The sequence below is a fragment of the Lepidochelys kempii genome, chromosome 1 (assembly GCF_965140265.1).
Source record: "Lepidochelys kempii isolate rLepKem1 chromosome 1, rLepKem1.hap2, whole genome shotgun sequence".
NCBI lineage: Eukaryota > Metazoa > Chordata > Testudines > Cheloniidae > Lepidochelys > Lepidochelys kempii.
The window spans coordinates 219,006,265-219,024,170 of NC_133256.1; the positions used below are offsets into that span (position 1 = coordinate 219,006,265).

The 17,906-nt window shown below is 41.0% G+C and overlaps 1 protein-coding gene across 1 annotated transcript; it reads right to left on the bottom strand.

Moving 5' to 3' along the window:
- Window positions 1–2,780: 2,780 nt before the first annotated feature.
- Window positions 2,781–16,461, bottom strand: AKAP3 (A-kinase anchoring protein 3). The gene is made up of 4 exons (XM_073329453.1): window positions 16,388–16,461; window positions 15,455–15,547; window positions 8,925–11,144; window positions 2,781–3,072 (listed from the first exon to the last, which is right to left on the bottom strand). Exons 2-4 carry the CDS (start codon window positions 15,545–15,547, stop codon window positions 2,917–2,919), a joined length of 2,469 nt encoding a protein of 822 aa, XP_073185554.1. The 5' UTR covers window positions 16,388–16,461; the 3' UTR covers window positions 2,781–2,916.
- Window positions 16,462–17,906: the final 1,445 nt, after the last annotated feature.

Consider the following 17,906-nt stretch of genomic DNA (forward strand, 5'->3'; position numbering starts at 1 on the left):
GAGAGGAAGGTGATCAGGAACAGCCAGCATGGATTCACCAAGGGAAGGTCATGCCTGACTAATCTAATCGCCTTCTATGATGAGATTACTGGTTTTGTGGATGAAGGGAAAGCAATGGATGTATTGTTTCTTGACTTTAGCAAAGCTTTTCACACGGTCTCCCACAGTATTCTTGTCAGCAAGTTAAAGAAGTGTGGGCTGGATGAATGCACTATCAGGTGGGTAGAAAGTTGGCTAGATTGTTGGGCTCAATGGGTAGTGATCAATGGCTCCATGTCTAGTTGGCAGCCGGTGTCAAGTGGAGTGCCCCAGGGGTCGGTCCTGGGGCCGGTTTTGTTCAATATCTTCATAAATGATCTGGAGGATGGTGTGGATTGCACTCTCAGCAAATTTGCGGATGATACTAAACTGGGAGGAGTGGTAGATACGTTGGAGGGTAGGGATAGGATACAGAGGGACCTAGACAAATTGGAGGATTGGGCCAAAAGAAAACTGATGAGGTTCAATAAGGATAAGTGCAGAGTCCTGCACTTAGGACGGAAGAACCCAATGCACAGCTACAGACTAGGGACCGAATGGCTAAGCAGCAGTTCTGCGGAAAAGGACCTAGGGATGACAATGGACGAGAAACTGGATATGAGTCAGCAGTGTGCCCTTGTTGCCAAGAAGGCCAATGGCATTTGGGGATGTATAAGTAGGGGCATAGCGAGCAGATCGAGGGATGTGATCGTCCCCCTCTATTCGACATTGGTGAGGCCTCATCTGGAGTACTGTGTCCAGTTTTGGGCCCCACACTACAAGAAGGATGTGGATAAATTGGAGAGAGTCCAGCGAAGGGCAACAAAAATGATTAGGGGTCTGGAACACATGACTTATGAGGAGAGGCTGAGGGAACTGGGATTGTTTAGTCTGCAGAAGAGAAGAATGAGGGGGGATTTGATAGCTGCTTTCAACTACCTGAGAGGTGGTTCCAGAGAGGATGGTTCTAGACTATTCTCAGTGGTAGAAGAGGACAGGACAAGGAGTAATGGTCTCAAGTTGCAGTGCGGGAGGTTTAGGTTGGATATTAGGAAAAACTTTTTCACTAGGAGGGAGGTGAAACACTGGAATGCGTTACCTAGGGAAGTGGTAGAATCTCCTTCCTTAGAAGTTTTTAAGGTCAGGCTTGACAAAGCCCTGGCTGGGATGATTTAATTGGGGATTGGTCCTGCTTTGAGCAGGGGGTTGGACTAGATGACCTCCTGAGGTCCCTTCCAACCCTGATATTCTATGATTCTAAGAAAAAAAAATAAAAAAATATGCACAAAGTATTTTAAAATTCTGCATAATTTATTTGTCCAAAATAACACAATATAATCACACACTTCTGGGGCTTCCACTGTCAGCCCCGCATGGCTGGGGCTCCTGCTGTCATCCTTGCGGCAGGAACCCCAGCCACATGCAGCTGACAATCCGAGCCCCAGCTGGAAAAAAGAAGCTTTTTGGTGGAAATCACAAATTCTACGTGAAAAAATAAAATTCTTTGGGGAACATTAATTCTGCTCAAATTCTGCATTATGCAATGGGTGCAGATTCCAGCAGGAGTAATATATGTAACTATTTTAGTCTTTTCTCATAAACCAATTCCCCCCAAAACTCCCTAAACTTCCTCCAATTTATCAGTGCCTTTCTGGGTAAACTGATTCCTGGAACTGAATGTCCTGTTCTAGGTGTAGTTGTTCTGGAGTTGTACAATCAAGGACTATTGTGTCCCTGCACCTTGACATGATGCCTCTACATACACACCACAACACAGTATTAACCCTACTGCCGCTTTATTGTATTGTAAATTCTCATCTAGTTTGCTCTTCATTATCATCCCTAGGTCTCTTTCAGCACTGATTTCCTGGATTCTATTTCCCATTGAATAGTTGTGTTTCAGATTATTTTCCTGCTGCTGTCCTGCATTTTTCTAAATTCTTTTCATATACTAGTTTCTGCCCATATTTCTAATTGCTTTAGGTCCCATTCTCTGCCCTCAGTGGTATTTTGACTCTTTCCTATTATCGTCATCTGTGAATTGGTCCTTCTTCCAGATCACGAGTGAAGATGTTACATAAGACCAGACCTAACATCCAGTCTCTGTGATATCCCACTACATGCTTTCCCCCAGCTCTCCACAATTTTTCAAATGTAATAGTATATACTTACTAGTGTATAGTAAGTTTGTATATACCCCGCATGCCCTAAGATGACTATTATACACCCCAAGATGCATGTCTTACACCGTCAAACCCCGCCTTTGTTGAGGGACCCTGAGCTGACAGCCACAACCACAAAAGTGTGCAGCACTGGCTGGGGGTCTAGAAGTGGCCAAGATGCATGAGAGAGACATTTATTCATTGCAACTTCTGGGCAGAGAGAAGGATGACCAAGGAATTTAAAGCTGCCTTTCCCTGATGGATCACCTCCACTCAAGAGCAGTTATCCCTGGGGACACAGAAGGATGCAAACTGAATCTGGCTGGCATGAGTGAATCAAGCCTATGAACTATCCTGCACTGTTCCAACCTGGCCCCAAATACAGTAAAAAGTCTTGTTAAAGAGCTTAAATCCTCCTCCCCTAGACCAGACTGTGCTTAAAAAAGATGCATGGGAAAAGAGAGAATTTCAGCAGCCATCGAAGGCCACAAGGTGTAAAATTCAATTGACAGAGACAACTAAAAGGGACATAATATAATTAACTTTTCCAACCAGACTTCATTAGCTATTTGTTTTGTTTTATTTATATGCTTGTCCAGCAGGAGTCAGAATAACTGATAATATCGTATCCTACAAATCAGTGGTGGATAGTTGAGTCTGATATGTTGGAGTTGTAATAGGTGCTTGGCTGGAAACGAAGCACTGCTGGGGAGGAAGAGAGAGGAGATGCCTCTGCTCACAGGTTATTAAGCAGCCAGTCCAGCACTGGCAACCGAACAAAATTTCCCAGGGCCTCGCCCAGTTGTTTTTCTTTCTCATACTTCAGCACTGCTTGTATGACTTCCCCCACGCTGTACCCCTTCTCCACTGCTATTGATGACAGTTGTTGAAGCTGTGAAATAAACAGAAGCAAAACACAAGTATGATACACCATAAATGGGATATTTTAAAAGGGAGAAATGAGAGGCAAGGGTGTTGAAGTACTTCTCTTTCACCTACTTCCATTCTATGCTCTTAGGTGTACAAGCCCAGTAATTCCCAGGTGCTGCAGGAGGCTGACCTATGAGGAATGATTAAAAGAGCCAAATAGCTAGTCTGGCTAGGTCATTTGTAAATAGGGACAAGATAATCCTCTACAAAATCCAAAAGGGAGAGACTTACTTAGTGTTAAATACAAAGGCGTAATAACTAGAAGAAATGGGTTAAGGTTTACAAAGGGAAAATTTAGGTTGAATATCAGAAAAATCTTCATCAGTGGCTACTTTGTTGCAACCCCCACTACTTTCCTAACTCATTTGAGCAGTCCCATTGTCTTGAATGAGACTAAGTGCATAAGGTGATCAAGGTTTGGCCCAAAATGCAAATGTGTGGGCTGTAGTGTCCAGTGATAACTTAATAGCATTATGGTTCAAGAAAGGCATACATTGTTCCTTGGCTTCTATCTCTGTAGAAAACAATTTGGCACTACTTTTTGTGTCTGTTATTTATTAAAAAGGAAATCAAGTTGTGTACTGGGAGCCAAGGAGAATAGGCGTTGTTGGGCCACAGAAGAAGAAAATGAAAAGACTTCTGGCAACAGGTTCTGAGTACCTGGCTGCATTTAAGTCATCCTGGGTCTGATTGGTTTTAGTATGCAGACAGACAAAGGCAACTGAAAATATGCCATATATTTCACTTTGAAAAGTGTCTTCTTTTCAGATGTTTAGGGCTTTTCTTCCATACCAGTTAGAATAGTATTGATGCTAAACAACATATCCTGACTCCCGAGCCATTACCATCTGGCATGGAAGCAATTTTTTTAAATTTATAAATGTGTAATTATACAGCAGACTACAGCTAAATACCATAGTGACAAAAAAAACTGTAGGCACTTTCAGAGAAAAATGTTTTGTTTTAATCATTTTTTTAATTAAAACATTGAAGGGAGTGGGGAGAAAATCAAATGCCAGAAAGCAAGGTTGATACAGAGAGGGTTTCTTACTAAAATGAAACATGACTGGAAATCATAATCAACATGGAAGGCTATTATTCCACCATGCTGAGGTATCAGAGCACATATGGCATTTAAGAACACCCACTGTTTGAAGAGCACAAGGCAGAATGGAGCAGAATTTGGGAAGTAAATGTTAGGACGTGTGTGTTCATACGCATTCACTCAGAATTTCTTGCCTTCTATATCTTTAGCCAGTTCATAGCGAGTATGGGCATGGTTTAGTGTCCACTGACGTCCATGGAAATCCTCTTATTGATCTCAATTGTTTTTGGATCAGGCCCTAAGTTTTCAAGACTTGGAAAGATTTAGATCTATGTCTGAGCTTTGTGGCTATGTACTCTCTCTTCTACAAAATAAAAAAAATGCAAAAACATTCCAATCCTAGGGTTTTTACTCAAATTATAGAAATACAACCTGACAGACTTAGTACTATTGACTTCAGAGAATCCATTCCTCAGTGCCAGCTTGCTCCCAGTAATCAATTATCCAGACTTTCTTCAGTCTAGTTTTAAATGTCCCTAGCAATAGGCTTCCAACCCTTCCATTGGGAGACTATTCCACAGTTTAATTAGACTTGTCTGTCAGAAAATGCTGTATTTTCTTAATTTCATCTATTTATGTGTATTTACACCCCTTGAAAAAAGGGGTCACTTACCCATAATAACTCCTCTTCTCTGACCGTATGGCTTCCACAGAGCCACAATGCAGGAGTCAAATGCCTAGACATGCGACCATGGAACTATATTTGAGCAGTAGCTGGCAGTTAGGGAGGGTGCACAATTCCCCCACTTCCAACAGTCCACAGAACAAGGTCATAGATATCCCATCCTTTCTAACCATCCTTCAGTTCTTGTCTACATCCAGAAGCCCTATTTGTAGGTGGGCTCTGTAACAAGACATATTAAGAGTGGGGAAGCGGGGACAGTGTGGCTATATGGAGCCAATACATTCAGAGAACAAAATTTACTATTGGTAAATAACTGACTTTTCTCCTTCATGACACTGCTTCCACAAAGCCCCACTGTAAGAAGTTAGGAGGCAGTGACCTCCCTGAGGAGGTGGACTGTGGAACGCTATTAGCTGAACATTACATGAAGCACCGATCTTCCAAACCCAGTATCTGCTCTTGATGTGGTGTTGAGAGAATAGTGATTCTCAATGGTGTGAACCGAACTCCACGTAGCAGTCCTATTAATTTCAGACAAGGGCATATTGTGATACATGCTATTAAAGCCACTATCCCCTACCTGATAAAGCTCTGAGATGTTCCAGCACAGGAATATTAGGTAGTCTATAGCATGACTAGATTCATCTGGAGGCAGGATGTCTTATCAATTTGGCCAACTTTTCAGTCAAGATAATTTGATCTGTAGAATTTTCTCCAAAGGCTAAATATATATTCAACATTCTAAATAACTTAGGCCTGCTCCTGTCCAGATGACATCACCTAGCAAATATTGGACAAGCCACTAATGGTTTATGTGATCACTTGTGATGATCAACATGTTTGGCTATTGTGGAGGGTTCTTATATTTGTCAGCTGCAGAGCAGATGAAGAAATTTCATTCTGGATTAACTACTCCCAAGGATTGCCCCCTGTCTCAACAGAGAGAACAAATCTCCCCTTTGTTTGTCCAGGTACTACATCATAAACAGAATGTATGAGAGAATCTGCACTGGCAGTCCTTTGATCTGTAGGAGACAGGATTTGAGAGCTGTCCTGATGGCTGTGAACTCTAGCAAGTTTATGGGGAATTTTGCCTCCCAGGCTCTTCAAAGCTATGAACAAACATTTTGAATGTGCTCTCAAACCCACGTTTGAAGCATCTGTGCCTATCATTGTCTTCTGTCAGTCTGCTTCTCAGATATTCTCTGGCAGTGTCCACTAAAGTAGAATGTCTTTGACCTGCTGAGTGGGGAAACATTATCGTATTCAATTTGTAAATGCTTGGTTTGTTCATCTGCAACCCTGCCTAGGAGGTGACTAAAGTGCTGGATTCCATCACTAAATCTTCTAACCTACATTTGGTTAGACTGACTGCCTGGATGAGCTCTATGAACTGCCCTGGGAATAGGCAAGCTAGAGCCTTGGTAGAATCTAAGGTAGCCTATCTGAAGTCTAGAGACCAATGCAGATTTTTCTTTGTTTACTCTCAGATCAAGATACTTGATACTACATAAACCCAGCCTTGCCCCAAGACCTGAAGGGAGCAAGAAGAGCTGAGAATCTCTCCCAGGCAAAGGGAAGCAATGTCTGTTTGGATTTTATTTTGGAAATATAACCACAGGGAGGAAAAGTTAGTTCACTCTGAACTTTGCCACAAGATTGTCTGTGGAGAACTCTTTGCTACCTGAAGAAAGACTGGGGAAAAAAAGCCATAGGAGGGAGAATGTTGGTTTGTTATAAAAGGAACTCTGGAGATGTGACCTTTTTGTTAATTAGGCCTGCCACTTTCCCCAGCAGGGCTAGAGTGCCTTTTGGCCTCAATACAGCAACCGAGTCAGGGTGGCAGGCTGCCAGCACTGAAGAACTGAAGCAGCTGTCAGAAATTGACATTTCCAGCAACTTTCCTTGGAGTAGATCAAATTGATTAAGCCAAATAAGGGGAATAATTTTAAAATTGTAATTTAAAATTTGAACAGTGGTACATCAGAGATACTATTGGATGTGTTTGAAGTCTTGTGGTTTTGGGGACTGTGTGTTTTTAGCTAGGGGGAGACAAAAGTGGTGAGACTGTCAGGGCAAAGCTAAAAGAAATGCTTCTTCTGATGAAGTCAGAACATTTATTAAAATATATAAACAATTCAATTAGCCTAGTAAGAATTGGTGTATAAAATTGGAAACTAAATTCAATTATTAAAGTGTGAAATGGAAGATATTTCTTCTTGCTTTAAATGAAAATATATAAATCTAAATAAAGCTTTAGCTAGCTAGCAATGCCTCTGTAATACTAACAAATTGGAGGAAATATAGAGGGGAATAACAAATGACTAGGGGAATGGAGAGATTGATTTATGAGGACAGACTGAAAAAAACCTAATTACTTATACCCTGGCTAAGTAACAGTTCTGAGGGGACTTGATTAAAGTCCTCAGATATTTGAAGGGTAAAAACACCAAGGGGAGAGAAGAATTATTTAAGATAATACAAAGGGGTAAAACTTAGTAGAGCTATGACATTAAAGTGGCACTGTCAACTCAAAATTGACCCATAATTTAGATTTTGTAAAGACAAGCCTATAAAACCTAAGACCAACATGAATGTTTCCATTTCTTTGTTCTTAAACTTCCTATGTATATAGAGCAAATTGCAGCAACCTGAAAATGAAATCTACTATAAGTAACACTAAAATTGATCTTCATTGTCCAAGATGAGAGTAGGGTGGCTACTGCCGCTTCCGCAGAATATTGGATACTCCAGTACTTCTGGGAACAGAGTGTACCTGCCACCGTCAGTGTGACCTTGCTTAGTGTGCAAAAGGTCACGCTACACAAAGGATGCCATTTTTCAAAGCCCATCATCCCATCCCTGCCGACATTACCTTGCACGCATGGTGTGTGCGAGGTCATGTCAGTGGGGGCGGGTTGACGTGCTTTGAAAATTGGCAACCTCTGTGTGTTCACTGACTTTACATGAAAATACCAAACAAAACCAGTCCAGGTCTAAATCACTATTGTACAGGGGACACTACTTTAGAAAACCAGGACTGTCCAGCTGAAAACCAGACAAATGGCCTTTCTAAGTGAAAGAAATATAAAAGGTAAACAAATCACATGTAGTGAAAAGTAATTTGGATTTTAAAATTTTTTACTATTAATAATCTAAGGTTAGTAATTTAGGAAAAGAAATCTGATTGTCCACAATATGTAACTTTGAAATTGACAAGTGTCCCTATATAATAAATAATAGTAATGATGATGATAATAATTATCAATTCTTATATAGCGCTTTTCATCAGTGGATCTCAAAGTGCTTTGCAGAGGTCAGTTTCATAAAATGTATCATACAACGGAATATCATGAAAAAGTTCTTAATATGGGGGGGAGGGATAGCTCAGTGGTTTGAGCATTGGCCTGCTAAACCCAGGGTTGTAAACTCAATCCTTGAGGGGGCCATTTAGGGATCCGGGCAAAAATTGGGGATTGGTCCTGCTTTGAGCAGGGGGTTGGACTAGATGACCTCCTGAGGTCCCTTCCAACCCTGATATTCTATGAAGCAGGGGGGAAGGATAGCTCAGTGGTTTGAGCATTGGCCTGCTAAACCCAGGGTTGTGAGTTCAATCCTTGAGGGGGCCATTTAGAGATCTGGGGCAAAAATGGGGGATTGGTCCTGCTTTGAGCAGGGGGTTGGACTAGATGACCTCCTGAGGTCCCTTCCAACCCTGATATTCTATGATTATTAATCTGTGGAACTAAGGGAAGTGGTGGAAGTAAAATCACTTGGGTCATGTAAAACTAGACTCAAAGTAGTGGAGAGTGCGCCATAGAGAACAATTCTTCACTGGAGGGGGATGGAGAAGATGGCATAATAGCTTTTTCCACCTCTAATGTTTATGATGTTGTTATTTTATAAAGGCAATAGCACCATCATTAACATGATGAGTACTCTTTTAGTAAGAGAAAAGGCCAGAAATTAAGTTTTCCTTAGAACAAAAGCTTTACACCACAAGATAGCAAAAAACTGAAGAAAGAACCTAAATCCCACCATGCCCTAAAGTCCCTGCCCATTACCCAATTACTTCATTGCTTACCTTATTCAGAAACTCATCATCCTCATCCAAGAAATACAATACAGGCACATTTGTCTGAGAGGCTGCTACCCACTGGAGGAGTGCTTGGAGCTGTTTGTTATGTAAGCTCTCGGAAGGATTCTGATTCACCACTACCACTTTGCGACCGGATGCACTGTCTTCACCTGATCCAAGCCCAGCCTCAGCGGTTCCTGTGCCCTTGGAATCCACAGATCCTGTGCCATCTTCCCTGTCCCCTATCTCTGCTAGAGCAGACTGTGGGTTGCTGTATTTGGCTATCATAAGACACAACTTTGTCACTGTATCCACCAAACTGTCAACAAATTGCCCGCTGCCCCCCTCTTTTCCACTTATGTCAAACTGATCAGTAATAATTTTTGTCAGTCCAGATATAGCCTCTTCACAGGACTGTTCAACTTCTGAAAAGGCATGTCCCTCAGAGGTTTTGCCAGGATTCCTGTTTGTTTCATCTATCATGGAATTTCCTTGCTGGCCTTCTATTTTGCAACCAGTTTCATTTATTAATTTTCGGATGAGCATTAATATGACACTGGACATGTCATTTTCAGGGTTCCGCTTGTGAAGTTCTGACTCCTGGGAACCTGATTCATCACTTTGCTTTGATGCATCCTGATCTTTTGCTGAAGATGGTCTGAAACTACTGCAACCACCTTTTTCATGGGACTCATGTGAGAGGAATCCAAATGAAGTGGTACCTGCTTTGTTAGTTATGCCCCCTTCAGCTGTGCCCTTGCCTGCGTTCTCCTGTTGGATTAGATGATACTGTATCAACAATAGTGCAGTCACAATCAGATCTTTTGCCCATGCATCTCCGGATGTTTTGGTCATGTTCTGAATTTCTGAACTCCAGTGTGGATTTTCTGGAGGTTTAGATTCAGCTTCCCTTGCTGAAGGCTGAGACTTCGAGCATCTGTTGCATTTTTGTTGGTTTTGATGCCATAGAGTAAGCCCATGTTTAATTATGTGGTTACCTACTGTTTCTGCACAGGTAATTTCTTTTTCTTTCTCTTTGGTAACTGTTTCAGTTTTTGTTGCTGAAAACCTCAAGTTCTGAGCCTTTGCATCTGCTGCTCGTGAACCCGTCTTTACAGATGCATATGCAAGGCTTTGAGACTGGGACTTATCTCCTGCTGGTTTTTGCACTATTAAGGTAGAATGTAAACGATTTAGCATTGCTTGTACTATTTCTGCAGCCTTATGACTTCCTTGACTGAATAGGCTCCGCTTAACTGCAGAAACAAAATCTGAGTCAGTCATGAGTGTCCCTGTAACATTGTGTAAATTTTTCATACAGGAATCTATTAAGTCTGAAACTACCTCCTTGGAGTGCTTTAGTATCACCTTTTTCAGCACCACACAAGCTATGCTTGAGTCATTCACTTCAACTTTCATGGTCTTCATAACTGAGACCATCATATCTGAAACCACATTATTGGCATAAACCAGAATCCCTTTGCTTAAAGTATTCGTAAATTCATCTGGGCCAAAGCGTTTTTTATGATGACATGATCTGTTCTCACTGTGTGCTGACCTTCTTTCATTACTCTGCTCATTTCTGACTGAAGATTGTTCATCTACTTCTTTATAAAAAAATGTTTTCTTCTTGGAAGATGGATTCTCTTCATATTTGGTTTCCTTCATAGTAATATGAGTTGAATTCTCGGATGGATTATTTTTGCCTTCATTTGTGCCTACTCCAGTAGACTTGTGACCTGGTTCCCCAAGAGAGGCGAAAAGTGACTTGTGTATACACTTATCAGTGCCATCTGTCTTGTCATTAATCTCTTTACGTGCCATTGCAATGACAAGGTTAGAGAGTCTGTTAACATAAAAAGAGACTTCATCCACACCTTGCTTGGTATCTGCAGAAGTTAGCTGACCTTCTATGTCCTTTGGTTCCTTTTGACTTGAGGTTGCTTTCATCTCCATATGAAAATCAGGTGACCCACTGTTGGATCTAACATCCATGCTAAACTGCTCATCATAGACACTGAAACCACCTGGTGAGGGTGCATTGCGCATTTGGATGCTCTGCCCACCTATTGATGGTTCCCTTGAGTTCTCACAAGCCTTTTGTTTACTGGTAGACTTCAGCACATCCTGGATTCCAAGTGCACATCTTTCGAGATCTTTTCGGAGCCAGCTCAAGACTTTGAGTGGATCGGATGCAGCTTGTTTGAAAAATTTTGCTGAATCAGTCTAGGGATTGAAACAAATCACAAATTTACAATGGTTTATTTCCCAATATTCATATTCCCTTGGTACAAAGACCTTGCTCAGTCCAAGGCATTCTATAAAAACCTAATGCAATTCTCATCAGCCTTGCCTATGCCAGAAAAATCAATACCTATATTATAGCAATTGCTAGCACTGTTGCAGCTCAACCCGTGGTAGAACCAATGTAAGTGTTAGTGCAGACATGATGACATTTTTACTATCATGGCATGAAACCCTGTTCTGTACTGGTGGCTTAGCACTAGTGCAGCTGCAACATGGACACTAACTCTTCTTGTGTAGATGCACCCATTGATGTGAATAGTAAGACTCTCACTGACTTCAGTGGAAGTTGGATCAGGTCCTACACTAGCATGTAGTCTGGCCTCTTTCTTCTGTATGGGTTACATAGTAGAGAAAAATGTAAATAACAAGGACTAATGAATGGATGTACAAACTGGATGTTTTAACAACCGTGGAGAGAGAAGCAAAAAGATATAGATACATCTGAGTTTAATCTCTTGTGAATGAACAAACCAAGGATCCAAATGACATATATCATTCACCTGATTCTCCAAGAAATACATTGTCTTTTAAAGATCAGAGACTGCTCTTTGCTTTACCCTTCCAGCACTGAGGATGACTTTACTTGTTATCTGAGAACAGCAACAAAGGAACGACGTTTAGTAAATTTAATCTTATTTCCATTGTCCCTCTGAAAGGTACTTTCTTTGTGTATCTATCTGATGTTATCTTCTTTTAGCTAGCTCCCTCTCATGAAAAGGCTCTTACTGCTATTGCCAGTTAGAGGCCTGTATTTGTGAAGCTGAAGGGCTAATGCTCTCATCACAGCTCCACCAGCATTGCTGTCATCTATCTAGGAGCTGTCTGCAGCACAGGGATTGTTTAACTATTTTTTCCCTCTTAAAGCACTTTGACGGAGAGGAATAGAACAATCACAGCCGTAATGAATAGCCATGTAACTATCCCATTAGACCATCTGGATATCCCCTCAGCTTCAAAGGAGGAGCTTGATGTGGATCTGATGGCTTCCCCCCACCTGCTCCCACCCCGCCCCCCACATCAAGAAAGAAAGAAATATATAGCAGCTGTACTCTTGCTGCTGTTCACTTTAAAACAATAATAAATAAATAAATTAGTAATTAATAATTTTGTCCAGTAATTTTAACATGCTTAAATCTCTAGTAATTATGAGAACCTGATAGGGGAAATGACGGTTTAATTAATGTATCTGCCTCAATGCTGCAGCTGTTCTATTGTGTGTGCATTCTAAATTTTTATCATCATGGATGTGACTCACTATGTCTATGTGTAGTGTACAGATGCCAGAAGATATATAACTAATGGTCATCTCATCCTTGTATTATAGCAAAAGGACATCTCTTTGGGATGCATAATGTATTTTATCTTGACTGCATGATTGGGTGGGAGAAGGGATGTAATGCTTAGATCCAATAAACCCCTCAAGCCTGGACAACAGCAGACTTCAGTCCCACAATGTCACCTACACAAAAGAACTCCAGAGTGTCAGTCCATGACACAACCTCAGCTACATCAGGACCAACAGGCCTCCACTACTAGAGAGAGACACAGACGGGTGAACAGACAGCAATATCACAAACTGAAACCTACTAAACCTATTGGCATTACAGAGAACTTTACAAACCTTTGCTAGTTTCACACTGCTCTTTACTGCCATCATTATCTGGGAGTCAGATAAACCCAAAACTTTCATCAAAACTCAGTGTGCACAACTACATTAATCTGAATCCACAGAAAATTGGTATGAACCAGGCAAACGAAAACCAACATGAATCTCACAGCTTCAGTCAGGATTCTTGAGTTCTGGTTCTGAATGTTGCTACAGGCTTTGTATGGGCCCGATACTGCCAACCTTACCTAAATAAAGTTTGTAAGAGATTCCACCCAGGAAATGCAGCTCCTAAGTCATACTGGTATAAATCCAGAGTAACTGATAAATTCAGTGGATTTAGTCTGGACTCACACAGATATAGTTGAAAGCAGAATCTGGCCCATTGACTCTGGTGGAGTTACTTTGGATGTAAAAGAGCACAATTTAGCCCTAAATAATAATTGTAGGTATTCTTTCACTTTATACACTGCACCTATCAACAACTCTCTCAGTGCCTTTACTTTAAGAACAACTATCATAATCATAATCAAATTCACATAATTTGAAGATGGTATATGTGATGTTCTGTACCGCGGAGGAACACCCTGCAACCCCATGTTCATTCTTATAATATGATTGTGTGGTATCCAATGCAAAGTTTGTCATGTTGGGTGTCTTCGGAAGCACCATGATGCACTGAGCATTGTTGTTATAGTAATGTTATAGGTTGTAATTTCATGTAAATAGTTATGAGGCTGAAAATGTGTCCTTTTGGCTTAAAACAAGCCCAGGCAAAACTCTCCAGGAGCAGAGGGGCAGTTCACATCTCATCAGGGCAGGTATGGGACAAACCCAGCCCAGCCTCACAGGAACAAAGGACACTGGCCTGGGCAACAACAAATGATCTGTTGGACTCTCAAGTGAGTCACCCCCCTTCCCTTTGTCAGTTTGGGACTACAATGAGGTAATGCTCACCTGACTCTGAAGGCGGGGTGGTTGGGGGGGAAAGCCAAGAGGGAAGAAAGAACATGATAAAAGGAAGAGACATTTGCCATGCTATCTCTCTTCCACCTCCATCTACAGACACCACCACCAAGCGACTGAAGTGCTGATCAAAGGGGAGAGCCTGGCTGAAGGGCAACCAGCCAGCCTGTGGTGAGAAGCATCTAAGTTTGTAAGGGCACTGAAATTGTTAAGATCAGTTTAGAATGTGTTTTGCTTTTATTTAATTTGACCAAATCTGACTTGTTGTGGTTTGACTTATAATCACTTAAAATCTATCTTTTGTAGTTCATAAATTTGTTTGTTTATTCTACCTGAAGCAGTGCGTTTGGTTTGAAGTGTGTCAGAGACTCCCCTTGGGATAACAAGCCTGGCACATAGCAATTTCTTTATTAAATTGACAAACTCATATAAGATTGCAGTGCCCAGTGGGCACAACTGGATACTGCAAGACAGAGGTTCCTCGGGTCGTGTCTGGGACCGGAGATATTGACTATTGTCAATAGGTTGCACAATCCAAGCAGTGGCTGGCCAAAAGTGCTCACTCACATAGCTTGGAGCAGCTTACGTGCTAGAGGCTGTGCATGAACAGCCCGGGAGTGGGGGTTCTCACAGCAGAGCAGGGTAAGGCTGGCTCCCAGAGTCGAGGATTGGAGTGACTAGCAGATCACCAGTCCAGATAACACCAGGGGAACATCACAATACATACCTCTTATCTTATCCATAATCTTTACCATACATTAGCAACCTAAAACACATTGTTGGTATTTCTAATAACAGCTGCTGGTGCCGTCACAACATTCTGGGTACAAGAGCTGGATAAACAAATCACAGCTAATAACTTATTTGACAAATGTATTAAACAAATCTATGGTTCTGGTCAGAAATACTGCTTTTGGGGAACTTTTGTATGAACAAATTCTGCTTGGATGAATGTTTGCAAAGAGCTAATAAAAAGGGAGGTGAACAAAGTTAAAAGTAAATTCTTGTTTGATCTCAGGACAACGTTTGTGAGTAAATTTTCTCACTATTCACCCAGAGCGAGAAAGTGCCATCATACCCTATGTTTTCTTCTAGTATATGATCTATAACCAAATTTATCAGCAAGATGATTAATTATGAACATTCAGCAACCGACTTTTCATTGAGATTAAACCAACACCTGCGCTGTTAGTGTTATATCAATGAAAAAATTCTAGATCCCATTTTCCCAAATGGTAACCTTACATTATTTACAATATATGGAGCTGAACATTGATTCCTCTCATTTGGAGAGTAAATCCCTTACTGTAAGGGACCAGTAACTACCATATGTGAGAGACAAGGACCTTGCTAATTCCAAGGTATGAAACATATAGCATAAAACCATTCAAATGAATCCAAACTTGTAATATAACGGTGCAATATAATATAAAAGTGGCATCTTTGATTACATGACTGAAAATCTAATTGCAATGTACAGAGCCCTGTTTACTAACAAATTCATTGGGAAAAACATTTAGCTTTCTTTAATATATCCATACAGAGACAAATCACTTTTCATGCTCTGTATGGTATTTTTGTTGGTTATTTTTCCAGGCTGTTCTTTTTATGAAAATAGGTTTATACAATAATTAAAAAAACCCAACACATTTCTTACTGTCCAGTTCTGTTCTTCTTCGCCTCCTGGAGTATAGCGATCCACTTTACAGAGTGCATTTTGGCTCTGTAACCAGTCAATGTTATCAGTCATCTGTGATGAAGTAGAAAGAAAACCAAAATCAGAAGCACAGATAAGAAAGGGGAAGGAATGTGTACAACGCTGGGGACAATCAGTGATGATCTACAGTAGAGATATCCAAAATGGGGTGTCTTGATACCACATGACCCTTCACCATTCCAGAGATAGTCTCAGAGCAGTACCCTACTGCAGAGGTGCTGGAACAATTTGTATAGTGGGGGTGCTGAGAGCAATTGAACCAAACTGTAAACCCTGTATATAATGGAAACCACTTCGAGCTAGGGGGTGCTGAAGCACCCCCCACACTCCTAATTCCAGCACCTATGCCCTACCATGCTGTAGAAGATAATGCTAGCAATAAACTGAAGAAAAAACAAAGACAATTCTTTGCCCACGCTAAATTATTTTAGCTATAGAAACTTTAGGTGTTACCCGACATTTCAGAAGATACATTTTCAGCTAGAAATCAAAATCTCAAGATAGCAATGTCCCTTTAAGCACAATTTTGCAGAGGGGAATGCAGGTGTGACACAATGGATTTTGACAGGCATTGAGAATTGTATACTGTAATTGGGATTTTCAAAGGCAATTCAGTGAGAGTTGGGCACCTAGCTCCCTTAGGTTCTTTAAAAAACCCCAGCCTGACAAAGGATACAATTGCCAGAAAACAGAATCATGATTGTGTAAGGGAAGACTTCAAATTTGGAAAATCCACACAACTGAATATACTACACAAATGCTCACAAAGAGCAGAAAGTCCTAATCTAATCATTGTCTTCAAGACACTTCTCCCAAAATTTTCAGAGCTGAGTTTTAATGAAAATAAGGTTCAGACAGAATGAATGAACTCACCGTTTTCTAGGACACGTTCTGAGACCCAAGGAAAGTCTCTGAAAAATTGTGATTTGTCCTCACAGTTTCTGAGAATTGCTCCCATAGGCAGCCATATAAAATCAGAACCTATAAAGGGAGTAGAAAATTTTCTGTTTTTAAGACATCTTTGTAAAGTGGCCGCATCAAATTCCTGTTTTCCATCCAGCCTGCAAAACTCTTTGTGACTAGAAATAACACCATATACCTGAGAACATTAAAAACATCATACTGCAGCAGTGTCAGCTATTTAAAGCCCCATTGGATGCCAGAAATAAAATCTGAGGGGGGGGGGGGGGGGGAGAAAATTAAACTCTCTGACCTTTCAAATACTGTTTATGCTGCAGTTTAAAAAAAAAGCAGCAACAAGTAGCATGGCTGGAAAAACTGCCAAATAATACAGTAATGGTTCAGATGTAAATAATAATTAATTGGGTATGGTCAAGGTCCCATGTACTCTGGAGCTGTGGACTTGCTGCAGCATTATGCTCCAGAGCACTAGCCCTTATGCTTGTGAAGACAGCTTTCCGATTTGAACAGTGTGTACAGTGGCACAGTCATGTCCTTCTACAGTGTCAGTCTCCACACATCCTGAAACCACAGCTCTGAGAGATGTGTTAATTTGGAAATCTAATTATGCAAAGTTCACTATCAACATTGTTCACTATTACATTGCTGATCATTTTCACATCCAACTAATGTGCTTATTTCAAACGTTAACTGCCTCCAACACCTTGTCAGCTGCCAAAAGCCTCAACTGCCCCCTACCCAATTTCCAAAATTTCCAAAAAATTTCTCGCTTACCCCTGAATTTTTCTGAGGGCTCATCCTGATGAACAGTTATCATACAGCAAACTGGGGTGTAAATCTACAGTGCCCTAGGGTGCTGTGCACTCACGTCTGTGGGGACCCTGCTGCTGTGCACTAAAAGTGTGCTAGGATCTACTCTGCTTTGAAACAGAGGGAGATCAACCTGCACGAGAAAACTTTCAGTACGTGGTAGCAGGGTCCACACGGACAGTTAGTGTGTGGTAGGCTAGTGCACTGTAGATTTACACTTCAGCTTGTCATGCACTATTTGTTTAGACAAGCCCTCTAGTGGTTTCCACTTTCAATACAAAATTCTGCATCACAGTAAAATTTATGAGGAAACAAAATAAATTAAATACCAAATTAACACAAAGGCAGTGTATTGTTGGTATTATTCATTATGGCTTGGAATGATTTAGGCTCATAACTCCCTTACGCCCTTGTCTTGCAAAGACTTAAGCATGTGCTTAACTTTACATGCTGCGAGTAGTCTGGCTGACTTCAGTGGATGTACTCAGTGTGTAAAGTTAAGCATGTGTGTAAATCCCCTTGGAACATCCCATTCTTTCGTATTTCATTCAATAAACCAAATACATTCAAGGAATCTGAAGATGCCACAGAATTTCCAGTCTGCTGCACTAGAGTGCTACAGAATTTAGATCAAGCTTGACACAGAGTACATAAACATGTG

Excerpts from the sequence above, each read along its gene's own strand:
- AKAP3 (XM_073329453.1), bottom strand. The coding sequence starts at position 15,547 with ATGACTGATAACATTGACTGGTTACAGAGCCAAAATGCACTCTGTAAA. Across the intron at positions 11,145-15,454 it reads AAGAAGAACAGAACTGGACA|ACTGATTCAGCAAAATTTTT; the intron begins GTAAGAAATGTG and ends TTCAATCCCTAG. Across the intron at positions 3,073-8,924 it reads ATGATGAGTTTCTGAATAAG|CTTCAACAACTGTCATCAAT; the intron begins GTAAGCAATGAA and ends TTTATTTCACAG.